This window comes from Tachyglossus aculeatus, chromosome 5, assembly GCF_015852505.1.
Source record: "Tachyglossus aculeatus isolate mTacAcu1 chromosome 5, mTacAcu1.pri, whole genome shotgun sequence".
NCBI lineage: Eukaryota > Metazoa > Chordata > Mammalia > Monotremata > Tachyglossidae > Tachyglossus > Tachyglossus aculeatus.
The window spans coordinates 83,112,929-83,127,331 of record NC_052070.1 but is presented as its reverse complement, the minus strand read 5'-3'; the positions used below and the strand labels follow the sequence as shown (position 1 = coordinate 83,127,331).

The 14,403-nt window shown below is 42.6% G+C and overlaps 1 protein-coding gene across 2 annotated transcripts in view; it reads left to right on the top strand.

Annotated features, from left to right (window-relative positions):
* Positions 1-485: 485 nt before the first annotated feature.
* The window catches only part of KCNU1 (potassium calcium-activated channel subfamily U member 1), a 112,607-nt gene continuing 98,689 nt past the window's right edge, over positions 486-14,403 (top strand). For both annotated transcript variants that reach the window (XM_038746959.1, XM_038746958.1), the window contains exons 1-5: positions 486-644; positions 5,890-6,006; positions 9,368-9,429; positions 10,941-11,031; positions 12,878-12,989. In XM_038746959.1, coding sequence (XP_038602887.1) covers positions 486-644; positions 5,890-6,006; positions 9,368-9,429; positions 10,941-11,031; positions 12,878-12,989 — 541 coding nt within the window. The remainder of the gene's footprint in view (positions 645-5,889; positions 6,007-9,367; positions 9,430-10,940; positions 11,032-12,877; positions 12,990-14,403) is intronic.

Below are 14,403 nucleotides of genomic sequence, written 5' to 3'. Positions count from 1 at the left end.
TTGCCCAAACTCACCCAGCAGGCAAAGTGGAGCCAGGATTAGAACCCAGGTTTCCTGACTCCTAGTCCTGTGCTATTTTTTTTAAACACAACTTTTTTATTTACTAAGTAACAGTGTTTTAAAACTCAGGCTCACACTGGGATTAACATTTCCTTTTAGAGATGAAAGGCTGAATCACAAAGTCAGTGACTTTGCCAAGATCTCTCAGCTAATCACTGTCATGGTCAGGAATGGAGATCAAGGTCACCCTTTAGGTGGCGAGGACCCTGGACTACCCAGTCTCGAGGATTACTTCCTGATCTCTGTTATGCAGCTTTCTCCTTCTAATACCAGAGGAGCTGGTGCTAGGGAAGATTTGTTTACTGGAGCGGCTCCATGTGGCCATGACATCATAAAGGACTGACAACAACATGTGTAACATTCCATGTAGAAACGTTCCATGTTGAACTGGGCAGAGGCTGCAGAGTCAGGAAGAGCTTAGAAAAATGGTGCTCCGGGGAAGTGTTGGTTCTTCTGTCCCCTGCACAGGAGAAATCCAGACAGCCTTTATCCTTTCTTCCTTTGTGACCTTCTTTTTTGGGCTGTTCATTTTGTTGATTTGCAGGAACACCAAATTCCATTCAAAAGTATTTCAAGTAAGAAAGGTAAGAAGATTTAGGGAGTTTTGGCCTCAGGGATGAAATCATTTTTTTTTTCCAATATAACGTATGTGTTGCTTTTCTTAATTAAATTTTTGAAATCTTTTCCTCCCTCTGGTGATGGTTGGGCAAATTGACTATGAAATGCATGTCTACTGTTTTGACTCCGAGAAAAAGCCCAATTGATAAGGCAATTTCTACTGAAGACATTTCCCATATATTTCCCCAAAAGGGGTGGCTTTGCAAATATACAATATTTCTTGCTTACTATTTTTTCAAGGCATAGAACATTTCTATCTTCATCCTCTCAGGCGGCAGCCAAAGCCTCAGTGGAAATAGGGAGATGGTGAGAACCAAATCCTGGAGTCTCACTTCCTAGCTTCCCCTTGTTTGAATAACTGAATCAAAGATGATTCATAACAGTCAAGCCTCATTTCCAGTCCATCCGTGGGTTGAAGGGGCCTCCATTGCCAAAACAGCCAATACGTTCACCTGATTTTCCCCAGTTTCCAGGATAAGACAAGTGCTAACGCCTCCTTGTGCAGCTAGCTACTGCTCCCTATGGTGGCTGATAGAAATAAGCTTTCACCTGCCTCAGGTCTTTGTGGTTGCTTAATAATAATAATAATAATAATAATTATGGTACTTGTTAAGCCCTTTTATATACGAAGCACTGTTCTAAATGTGGAGGTAGATAGAAGTTAATCAGGTTGGACACAGTCCCTGTCCCAAATGGGGCTCACACTCTTAATCCCCATTTTAGAGAGGAGGCAACTGAGGCCCAGAGAAGTTAAGTGACTTGCCCAAGGTCACAAAACAGACTCGTGGCACAGCCAGATTAAATCAACCAGTCAGTCCAACTTAATGAGCTCCTGGCAGAATACAGTGCTCTGCTAGGAGCTAACAGTCTAAGAGGGGGAACCGACACAAAACTATTTACAGATAGGAGGAAAAGGAGGATGGAAAGATGCAAATGAACTTAAATGGTACTTAATATCTAATGTACAAATATGCTACTGGTGGTGTGAGAACAGTGCTCTGCACGCAGTAAGCACTCAATAAATATGATTGAATGAATAAGTATGAAAGTTATAAAAAGGTCTGAGTTGGTGATTTGGAGGGGATGGAACAGTGTCACACTACTGGAGAATTAGGCAGTATCTGAATCTGAAATCTAAATATTGCAATAGCAACACTAACACAGTATGTGGTTTTCATTTTACATGTCTGGATGCATAATCGTTGTTATCTCAGTGATCTTTAGTAGTCTGGCCATGATGGAGTGAGGGCAGCAAGAAGGGGTGGGTCTGGGAGTGAGAAGGTCTTCTGAAAGGTTATACAGCTCCATATCAAGAAAGGAAGAAGGCTGCTACTTCTAATTCCAGTGAAACACAATGTTTTTAGCTGGAATGGTTTAATAATACTAGTAATGGCATTTGTTAAGTGCTTACTATGTGCAAAGCACTGCTCTAAGCACTGGGGTAGATACAAGGTGATCAGGTTGCCCCACGTGGGTCTCACAGTCTTCCTCCCCATTTTACGGATGAGGTAACTGAGGCACAGAGAAGTTAAGTGACTTGCTCAAAGTCATACAGCTGACAAGCGGCGGAGCCAAGATTAGAACTCATGACCTCTGAATCCCAAGCCTGTGCTCTTTCCACTGAGCCATGCTGCACAGAAGCCTCATGTACACTCCTTCACTACCAAAAACTGGAATCCAATCAACTTACTAACATTAACAAACCCTGCTCTTATTTCACACCCAAAAAATGGGATTTAGGACTAATATAATTTCTAATAGTACTGCAGGATATGGATCAAATCAAAGCCACTGGTTGAAGTCTCTCTGCCAGAGTAGATTTTTGACTTGAATGTTTCTTCATGCACACTTCCTCATTGGATTCAGAAGTTGACTTACTTGGTATATGCTGCATATGTTGTGGAATAGTCCTTGCTGCAAATAATTATAATAATTGTAAGATTTGTTAAGCTCTTACTATTTGCCAAGCACTGTTCTAAGGACTGGGGCAGTTACAAGTTAATCAGGTAAGATTCAGTCAAGCTCCCACATGGGACAGCCTAAGTTGGAAACAGAACAGGCATTTAATTCCCATCAGAGAGATAAAGAAATTGAGGCACAGTCAAATTGACTTACCCAAGCTCACCCAGAAGACAAGCCAGAATTAGAACTCAGGTCCTTTGACTTCTAGGCCTGATGCTCTTTCTACTAGGCCACACTGCTTCCCCTTCCACCCACTGTTAGGGACTTCCAATAGACTTAATAGGATGGCAGCAGAGTTGGGAAATAGGCCAGGGGCCTGGGAAAGCCCCACTTGTCCATCAGACAGACATAGTGATGTGAGGACTACAGGGGTGTGCTCTGCAGTGGGCACAATGATCAATGTTCAGGTGTAGCTCTTCTCAATCAATCAGTGATATTTATTGTGTGCTTACTGTGTGCAGGCACTTTATTAAGCACTTGGGAGAGTACAGTCCAACAACGTTGGTGCTAGGGAGAAGATTTGACCCAAAAAGAAAGGACCCTGAAGCCGTTTTCCACTTGAAAAATATTTTTCAGAAATCTCCTGTACCATGTAGGGATATACAAAAGGGAAGGATGAATAGAAAGGACAGTGTGGAGATCAAATGCCCAGGACAAATGGCCACTGAAGACCATACTAACCCAAGGATTGACTGCCTAGCAGAAACCAGATAGGCAGCTTCCTAAGGGAAAAAGTGAAGACTGAATGTTCCAGTTTAATCAATTAATCAATCAATGGTATTAATTGAGTGCTTACTGTGCGCAGCACACTGCACTAAGTGCTTGGGAGCATATAATATGAGGTAATAGGTATAGAAGATCCCTAGCCATAAGGAGCTTATTTTCTAGAAGGAGAGAAAGACATTAAAATAGATTACAGATGGATATACACATAAGTCCTATAAGGTAAGGAAAGGGGTGGATAGGAAAGTTCTTAGTGGGAATGGACCTAAATGTCTTGATGGTGCAGAAGGGAGGGCTAAGGTGGGGAATTGAGGGCTTAATTCAGGAAGAACACTTGGAGGAGATGTGATTTTAGTAGGGTTTTGAAGATATAGAGAAAGGAAGCCTGTGGATATGCAGGGGTAGAGAGTCAGAGGAAGGACAACAGGAGGGCACTGAGAAAGGTGAGACTGAGATAAAGTGAAAAGTTTGACTTTAGAGTAGTGAAGTGTGTGGTTTGGGTTGTAGTTAGAGGTCACTTAGGTAAGGTAGGAGGGGAAGAGCCTGTTGAGTGTTTTAAAGCCAATGATAAGGAGTTTTGGTTTGGTGCAGAGATGGATGAGCAACCACTTGAGTATTTTGATGAAGAAGGGAGATGTGAACTGAACTGAATTTTAGAAAAATGATCTGGGTAGCAGAGTGGACCATGGATTGGAGAGTAAAGAAACAGGACACAGGGAGGTCAACAAGGATGCTGATGTAGTAAGTAAGGTAGGATGTGGTAAGTCCTTGGATCACTGTGGTAGCAGTTTGGGTTAAGAGAAAGGGGCAGAATCTAAAAATGGGAGAAAGTAGAACTGACATGATTTGATAGAGTGAATATGCAGGCTAAATGAGGGCAAATATCCTGAAATTAGCTAGGACATGATACTAAATTAGCTAGGACATGATACTAACTGAAACTCTATATTGGGAATAATCTTAAAACATAGGGCTCATCACAGTTCCTATCTTCTAGCCCCATTTCCTGCTTCTCATAGTAGTCACCAATGATTCTTAGATGAAAACTTAACTCTGCTTTGCTTCAGCTCTCCCCATCTCCCTCTTCATTTTTTCATTAGGGTAAACAGCTGATCCCCACAGTTGGACAGTAACAGTGGTATTTATTGAGCACCCACTTGGTACGGCATACCACATCAGGTGCTTGGAAAATATAAAATAAAGAAGTATGTTTCCTGCCCACAAGCACAAACATATATTAAACTAGAGGGATCAAAATGAATAACTGAATGGGTAATTTAATAAATATAGGCAAGTATGCTAAGGATGGGTAAACACGAATTCACAGAAGGACCAGCAGCATGGTGTAGTGGATAGAGCACAGTCCTAGGAATCAGAATGTCATGGGTTCTAATCCTGGCTTTTCCACTTGTCTGCTGTGTGACCTTGGGCAAGTCATTTTACTACTTCTGTTACCTGATCTGTAAAATGGGGATTGAAACTATAAGCCCCACATGGGATAAGGACTGTGTCCAACTCAATTTGCTTGTATCCACCCCAGCGTTTAATACAGTGCCTGGCACATAGTAAGCACTTAACAAATGCCATCATTATTATAGGTGTTAATTGGTTTATTGGTTTATGCCACTTAGGGGATGTACTTGTTTGAGGGTGTTTATATCAAGTTCAATTAGTTCTTCAATTAATTCTCAGTAAAGCAGGAGGTGGAAAATTGTGGCAAGAGAAAATAAGATCCCCATGCAGACCACACCCTATGGCAGAGGAAAACTGGACATGGAGCCTTAAGGGGAAAAAAATTTGAATAAGATATGTTCAGTTAATGAGACTCATGGTGGCTTAGTAGAAATGGCATGGATCTGGAAATCAGGAGACACAGAATCTAATTCTGGTTCAGCTACTTTCCTACTATGTGATCTTGGGCAAGTCACTTGACTTCTGTGGGTCTCATTTTACTCATCAATCAATCAATCAATAGTATTTAGTGTTTATGTGGAGAGCACTGTACTAAGTACTTAGGAGAGTACAGTTCAATGGAATGAGCAGACACATACCCTGTCCATAAGGAGCATCTGTAAAATAAGGGTACAATTCCTGTTCTCTCCCCTCTTTAGACTATGAGCCCTGTGTGGAACAGGGACTGTGTCTGCTCTGATCTTCTTGTGTCTAGGCTAGTGATTGGTATGTAGTACATTTAAAATGTCATTATTATAACCATAATGTTATTTTTTTTTTGTTTTGAATGATGTTGCAAACAGGACACATAGCAGGCTAAGACTGGTCATTGTTGGGGGCTGTGGCAGCAAGGGAGCAAATTGCAAAATGGACACACCCAAGCTCAATCCATGGTATTTACAGAGCACTTACTATAGAGCAGTGTACTAAGTGCTTGAAAGAGTGCAATTCAATAGTGTTGGTAGACACATTCCCTGCCCATAATAAGCTTAAAGTCTAGAATCATAGCTGGAGAGAAGCAGCACCTTTTCCCCTGCCAATCTTGTCCTTTCATCAGGCGTCTGTCCACCACAGGTGCTCAGCCACAGGACCTTTCAGAAGTCCCACAAAACGATTGTCAGGTTTCAAGGAGCCTTTATTGAATGGATAGAGATGATGTTGTCAGCGCAGACCTTTGTGGGTCGTGTGATGGTAAGTGGTTCCAGTTCTTGCCTGACTCCAAATATGACAATGAGTAAGCATGGAAACCCTCTTTGCTGGGATCAGGATTCTGGGTCTGCCCAGGGGCCGGTGGGAAGAGCCAGGCTCTTGATCTGGCCAAGTCCTCTCCTCCATGATCATCATCATCAATCGTATTTATTGAGCGCTTACTATGTGCAGAGCACTGTACTAAGCGCTTGGGAAGTACAAATTGGCAACATATATAGACAGTCCCTACCCAACAGTGGGTTCCCAGTCTAAAAGATATGAACTATCCCTGTTCTGATCAGCAACTTCTAAATCAGGCTCTTTCCTCCTGAAATAAATATTTGGGGTTTCTGGTTTTGAGACTTTAAGGCAGTTGTTCAAAGCACGCAAAGCATCATCAACTAGTAGCTGAAGCTAGTTGTGCATTGCTCTACCCTTGCTTTGGGTGGTTTTTCCTTCTGGCCATCTGGTGAAGATGTACCCTATTTCCATTTCCCGGGACAGGTACAGTTACTGACTTGGGACCTCAAAGCAAGTCAGACTGGAGATGAGAGCATCTCTTTCTAGTTCATTCATTCATTCAATGGTATTTGAGTGCTCACTGTGTACAAGCACTGTACTAAGTGCTTGGGAAGTACAAATCGTCAACACATAGAGACGGTCCCTACCCAACAACCGGCTCACAGTCTAGAAGGGGGAGACAGACAACAAAACAAAACAAGTAGACACATCATTAATAAAATACAGTGATAAATATGTGCAAATATACACAAGTGCTGTGGGGAGGGGAAGGGAATAGGGGACAGGGAGGGAGCAATGGGGAGGAGGAGGAGAGGAAAAGGATGGCTCAGTCTGGGAAGGACTCCTGGAGGAGGTGAGCTTTCAGTAGAGCTTTGAAGGGAGGAAGAGAGCTAGTTGGGTGGATGTGTAGAGGGAGGGAATTTCAGGCCAGAGGCAGGACATGGGCCAGGGTCGAAGGAGGGACAGGCGAGAACAAAAGTTCACTGCTGACTTGCTGAGCTTCCCTTCCTCTCACAACATCCCTTAGCCTGTGCCCAAGTACACCTTATCATCCTAAAGTCTCTGGCCATGTCATGACTTTGGCAGAGATAAGGGCCATGTCATCACTCTAGTGATGGGGAAATCCTGCCCATCACCCTTTTAGAACATTTTCTCCCCTTTTCGGCACTTTTTCTCCTTTTCACAGCCTTTTAAACTGTTTCCTATTTCTCCTAGCTCCTGTGGCTCCTCCACCCCCAAATCTATCCCCTTCACCCCATGGCACCCATACCCTACCCTTCATCTTTGTGATGAAGACAGAGACAGAGGGGCAAAATGCTGCAATTTAAATTCCCATGGCTCCACATGCACAAGGCATGTTGGGATCAGGGCAGCAAAACACACTGGGTACTTGCTCCCAAAATACCCCAGGCATGCTGGACTGCTGGTTGTTTAAGCTTCAGCATTGTATCCTTTGGCCTTTTTCCACCAAATTACCAAATAAAACCCCCCAAATCTCTTCCAGCTTCCCATTGTGACCCCCAGGGCCCCTGTTCCCTACACACCATGGCCATAGGGGGCTGTGAGAGATTTAAGCAGTAGCTGCATGCAATGTCTACGAATTATAAGATCTTGGGAAACTTTGGATGCGACTGGTTCTCTATGACCACCGTGGCAGCACCCTCAGATCTCAGTAAGGTGTAGTGGATAGAGCATGGGCCTGATAATCAGACGTTTGTGCGTTCTAATCCCAACTCTGCCACTTTGCTGTGTGACCTTCACTTCACTTCACTTCACTGGGCCTAAATTACCTCATCTGAAAATAGGGATTGAGACTGTGAGCCCCACGTAGGTCAGGGACTGTGTCCAACCTGATTTGCTTATAACTACCCCAGTGCTTATTCCAGTGCTAGATCCATAGTAAGCACTTAACAAATAACACACTCTACTTTTATGATGCCTCATGTTTCTTTGTATTTATAGTCTCTCATTTTTCCTCGTGTGTCTGTCACCAAGCACTTTCCCATCTTATTTTTAGACTGTGAGCCCCTGGAGGCCATGGACCAAGTTTAACTCCCCTTTGGGTATGCTTTCTCAAATCTTAGTATCATGCTCAGCATATGGTAAACACTTACTACTACTCCTACTCCTCTTGCTTTTTTTTGGTCCTGTTTCATTGTTGGGCCATCCCTGCCCCAGAGCTACAACCCCAAAGACCATCACTGCCAAGGGAATAAGACCAGTCCCTCTCCCATTCCAGACCAGTTGTGATCCAGGTGAAAAATAAATTAAAAACAGATTCCAATAGGAGTGAAGGAGACCTGGGGATTCATTCATTCATTCATTCAATCATATTTATTAAGTGCTTACTGTGTGCAGAGCACTGTACTAAGCACTTGGGAAGTACAAGTTGGCAACATATAGAGATGGTCCCTACCCAACAGTGGGCTCACAGTCATGGGCTCAGGATGTGGGGTATATGTAGGAGGAGGGAAACTATTTGAGAGGCCACTTGGGGTAGGGGAGAAAAACAACAAAATTTAAAGGGGGGAAGAGAGCCAGTAGTAGAAAGTGGTCAAAGGGTAGGGAGGGAACATGTCACGTGATTACCAGGCAGAATTTCTAGGGAGGGTTGACATCTTTTAATTTCCAAAGATAATAGAAGTTGAACCCATTGTGGCACTTCTCTGACCACCTTATGATAGTTACTGGAGTGGTATTTTCCAGTTTTGGAATGAGAAATGAAATAATCCACAAGGACTGATGTCAGCAGCTCTTATCTCCCACTGCCATGGGCTAGGATATCCCAGATCTGGCAGCTTTTGCAGAATCATCTCTGTGGCTACATTGACCTCTACACTACAAATTAATACTCTTGCATATAAACAGAGACACACTGAGAAACACTGTGGCCTGGGAGCCAGATGACCTGGGTTCTAATCCCAACTCTGCCACTTGTCTGCTGTGTGACCTTGAGCAAGTCACTTACCTTCTCTGGGCCTCAGTCACCTCCTCTGTAAAATCGGGATTAAGACTGTGAGTCCCCATGTGGGACATAGGCTGTTTCCTGTCTGATTAGCTTGTATCTACTTCAGCACTTAGTACTGTGCCTGGTGCATAGTAAGCCAAAAACAAATACCATTAAAAAATACCATCTTTCCATTCTGGACTGGAGATGAGGAGTTTATTGAAAATCCTTGACTTCAGATTTTTTCAAATCCTTTTTCTCCAATGCATTTGATTCAGTGAAGTTTCTGGGTCATGCCATGTGCACTATAATGATAATTAGAAATAGGGAGAGAAAGGGCAAGGAGGGGGAGAGAGAGACGTACTTGACATTTCTTTTTATGTACTGTGCTTTTAGGTGATCATGGTCTTTGTACTCAGCATTGGGTCCCTCATTCTCTTCTTTATGCATTCCAGATTGTAAGTACATTACCAGTCTGAAGTTTTACTGCTATGTAAGATCAGGGGCAGAGGTGCTTGGAATAAAAGCCTAAATCAGAGAGAACCTAGTAGATTTGGAATGTCCTCATCAACAAAAGAAGTTTGAATTAGTTTCACCCGAAGACTTTTTAACACTTGTGTGAGCCTAGATGAAGTTTTTGATTGGCCCTTGGGTCAAAAGGGCATAAATGTAAGAAATGCTTTTCTTCAATCCTTAGGTGAACTGAATTCTTAAGGAATCCCAAGTGGAAATGATTTCTCCCTTTGTTGCTATCAATGTTCCCCAAAACATATAAATCTTTAAGGAGGCCTTTGAGGGTGAAACAAAATTAATGTAGGGAAACTCAAGATTGAGCACTCCTTTCAGAGCAAGGCATAATTTCTCTAAGTTGTGTTAGAGTGATTCAGTGTGTAAAAATCGAACATCAAAAATAGAAATTAAAATATTTAGAGCCATGTGGCATCAATTCTGGCATTGTGTAGCCCCTCCAAAATTGAATCTTGAATCCTGAGACTGGAACCATTCCAGAATCAATAGTCAATGCAGAGAATATTTCTCATTCCTGTAACCTGTTCAAGGGCTGACCATTTATATTTCTTCAGCTCTCCTTTGTTGCTTGCTTGAAATACCAACATTAGCATGGCTCTATTACTAAGTTGGATTTTTACAGTTCACAGCTGTCGACACTATTATTGGGAACAAAACCCACTGTGTACTCTCCTGAATGCTTAGTAAAGTGCTCTCAATAAATACCATTGATTGATAAAACTACAACTAATTATCTTGCATTTAGTAAGCCCCATCACTGTGTGAGACCCTTACTGTTAGATAGGAAAACAGTCACCTTTCCAAAGTTGTGCAGATGCAGAAAGGACAGTCAAACAGTACAGACAAATGCAGTTGTCTCTTGAGATTTTATTTTGGGATATGTTTGGAACAAGCCTGGGAGGAGGATTAAAAGAGAAGGTGGAGTGGGATACACTACTTAAGTCAAAGGTGGTAGGTATGGGTAAGGGGTAAGTCTTTCAATTTGCCTGTTAATGTCTGCTGAAGAAAGATCAGCATAATGATTTACAAACTATGGTTCAACTAAGTGTGTTGAAACTAATTTTAGCATTTTCACATATGGTTACAACTTGTGGATTCAAGGGCAGTCTTGTGTGCTAGATTTTCTGATTCTTTAAACCACTATGGTTCCTAGTAAAGATAAAACCACTAGAGGTGGAAGGAAGGATGCCCCACCCTTCAGGGTATGAAATTTGGTGGCAAAATGTGAACTATCTCAAATTTTCTTTCTGGAAACCTGATGCTCCCTCATGGAGTGGCTTAGTTAAGTTCAAGGTACTTTAAATGCCTAAGTTTCCCCAGCTATAAAGGGTGATTTTTTTTTGTAGTAGCTGATGGGCATTTTTCAGAGGCATTAATAAATGTTAGTAAATCATTTTGCAATCTTGAAATGGGCATAAAATTTTCTTGTTCTTTTCTCTAGTCCTGTTGGAAACTGCTCAAACACCTTAGACAAGACTATTCACCTTGACCTGGCCTTTAATGGTTTTTTCCTCTTTTATTTTGGAGTGAGGGTAAGTAGCCAATGACCAATGCATGGGGTGTCCTGCCGCAAAGTGTTCTAAAAGAAATCAAGACACCAAGGAACTCTTCAAAAGTAACAATCCATACCTCTTTCTGAAGAGTCTTTTTAAAGGGAGAATATGGTGAGTATTCCTGATGGTGATGCTTTTGCATCAACTTCTAATTTTCCAAGCTGTCAATGCTAAATGTAACATTTTCACATCAGTGATGATGCCACTTAGAAATTTAAGGCATACTGTATCAGATTCAAACTGTTAATTAAGGAACCCTATACCCTGGGCTCAGAATTTCCCAATTTTGGAAATAATAGAGGGAGACGGCTTTTCTCATTTACTCTCCAAACCACACAGCAGGGCCTGGGGGGAGGTGGCAAAGGAGGTTGGAGGGAGGGCAGAGTGGACATGCTATCCCCTGCAGTTTGGTATGCTGATATCTGTTTTCCTAACTAACCCACCCTTCAGTTGGTTTCCCTGTCACCACAAAGCTCCTAGAAGATTGCAAAATTGGAAGATTTCCTCTCCATCCATACCGCTACCCTGCTCATTCAAGCTCTCATCCTATCCCATCTGGACTACTGCATCAGCCTTCTCTCTGTTCTTCCATCCTCGTGTCTCTCTCCACTTCAATCCATATTTCATGCTGTTGCCCGGATTATCTTTGTCCAGAAACGCTCTGGGCATATTACTCCCCTCCTCAAAAATCTCCAGTGGCTACCAATCAATCTGCGCATCAGGCAGAAACTCCTCACCCTGGGCTTCAAGGCTCTCCATCACCTCGCCCCCTCCTACCTCACCTCCCTTCTCTCCTTCTACAGCCCAGCCCACACCCTCTGCTCCTCCACCGCTAATCTCCTCACCATACCCCGTTCTCGCCTGTCCCGCCATCGACCCCCAGCCCACGTCATCCCCCGGGCCTGGAATGCCCTCCCTCTGCCCATCTGCCAAGCTAGCTCTCTTCCTCCTTTCAAGGCCCTGCTGAGAGCTCACCTCCTCCAGGAGGCCTTCCCAGACTGAGCCCCTTCCTTCCTCTCCCCCTCGTCCCCCTCTCCATCCCCCCCATCTTACCTCCTTCCCTTCCCCACAGCACCTGTATATATGTATATATGTTTGTACATATTTATTACTCTATTTATTTATTTTACTTGTACATAGCTATTCTATTTTATTTTGTTAGTATGTTTGGTTTTGTTCTCTGTCTCCCCCTTTTAGACTGTGAGCCCACTGTTGGGTAGGGACTGTCTCTATATGTTGCCAATTTGTACTTCCCAAGCGCTTAGTACAGTGCTCTGCAAATAGTAAGCGCTCAATAAATACGATTGATGATGATGATGATGATGATGATGATTGCACCCATCCAGCCATGCTGTCCACTGCTTTTTGCCTACAAGCTAGGGAAAATGCTCTTCTGGCAAGATTTTACTCATCTCACTGGCACCTCCCTGAAATCTCGGTAAAACCTATCAGATTGTTAGGAGAAACCTCCAGAGATCACCACTCTAACTTTCCATAATAAACTGTTCCTTTGTTCTGGAAATGTGTCCTGAAAGCAAACTTAACCTTTCCAAATGGCATCTCTAGCATCCCAGATTAGATCGTCCTTCTCCACAGACATTGGTTGACCTAGATTCTAGGGTTGGGCTTTAATTCCCTGTAGCCACTTAAACCAACTCCTTTAGGTGGAAAAGGCAGTCTTTCTAGCCTAATAGATACAAGACCAAAGCATTATATTCTGAAGGGGACATCATTGGCTACTCCTGTTCAATGTTTATGTTTTAATGATCCCTGGTTTAATTCAGGCACTTGGAACCTTGTGGTTTGCATGTGCTTTTCTTCACAGTTTGTGGCTGCAGATGACAAGATCAAGTTTTGGTTGGAGATGAATTCAATTGTGGATTTCTTTACCATTCCACCCACCTTTGTTTCATACTATATTCAAAACAATTGGCTTGGTAAGTTATGTTTCAAAAGCAGAGTATCTATTTAGTTTAGCAAAGTTCTTTGTTCCCCATTCCCCAGTGCCCTCTTTGTTCTTTTAGCCTGTGTTATTACTGCTCTCCATTGTTCCAAGATTTCCACATTTTAAGACTTCAGGTTTGCTCCAGATGCAGTCTTATGACCTCAAAAGCTGAGCAGTGAAACTTCAGAAATTCAGAAACTAAAGGCCTGCAATGAGGCTTTAAACTTTAATTTCCTGATCAGTCAATTGTATTTACTTAGCACTTGCTGCATGCAGAGCACTGTACTAACGTTCTGGGAGAATACAATATATCAGACATATTCCTTGTCCATATAGTCTAGAGCAGGAGACAGACATTCATATAAATACAGTTATGTACATAAGTGTTGTGGGGCTGGGAGGGAGAAAGAATAAAGGGAACAAGTCAGAGCAGTGGAGAAGGGAGTGGGTGAAGAGGAAAGGAGGGCTTAGAGAAGGCCTCATGGAGGAGATGTGCCTTCAATAAGGTTTTGAAAATGGGGAAAGTAATTATCTGTCATATACGAAGAGGGAAGATGTTCCAGGCCAAAAGCAGGATGTGGGCGAGAGGTCAGGGGCAAGGTAGATGAGTTTGAGGTACAGTAAGAAGGTTGGCATTAGAGGAACCAAATATGCAGCCTGGATTGAGGAAGGAGAGTAGTGAGGTGAGGTAGGAGGGGGCAAAGTGATTGAATACTTTAAATGGAAATTAAGAGTGGGAGCCCTATGTGGCATGAGGATTGTGTTCAATGAGATTAATTTGTATAAACCCCAGCACTTGGAACAGTGCTTGGTACATAGTAAGCACTTAACAAGTAGCATTATTAGCAGTAATAGTATTATTGTTAAAGCTGAAGGTAAGGAGTTTCAGTTTGATGCAGAAGTGGATGGGCAACCACTGGAGGTTCTTGAGGAGTGGGGAACCAAGACCTGAATATTTTTATAGAAAAGTGACCTGGGCAGCAGAGTGAAGTATGGATTGGAGAGAGGAGAGACAGGAGGCAGGGATGATAGCAAGGAAGCCAATACAGCAATCAAGGCAGGATAGGCTGTGCTTGGATTAACATGGTAGCAGTTTGGATGGAGAGGAAAGATCAGATTTTAGCAATGTTGTGAAGATTAGCATCCTATGTGCAACTATCACTGAGGTGCCCTGAAGAGTATAAGAAAAAGCCACGGGCCAAGCATTTGGTATAGAATACTCATTTTAGGATGGAATTTTGCTTGACTGGATCCATGCCTAATCATTCAATTGTTAGTTAAATTAATTAATTTCAGTTCATTGTGTCTCCTACTTCACTGAGTAGGCTCAAACAGTCCACAAAAATAAGTTTGTTTAAATTCATCTGACACATATTCAGTGATTGAAGAAACTAATGCAGAATTTC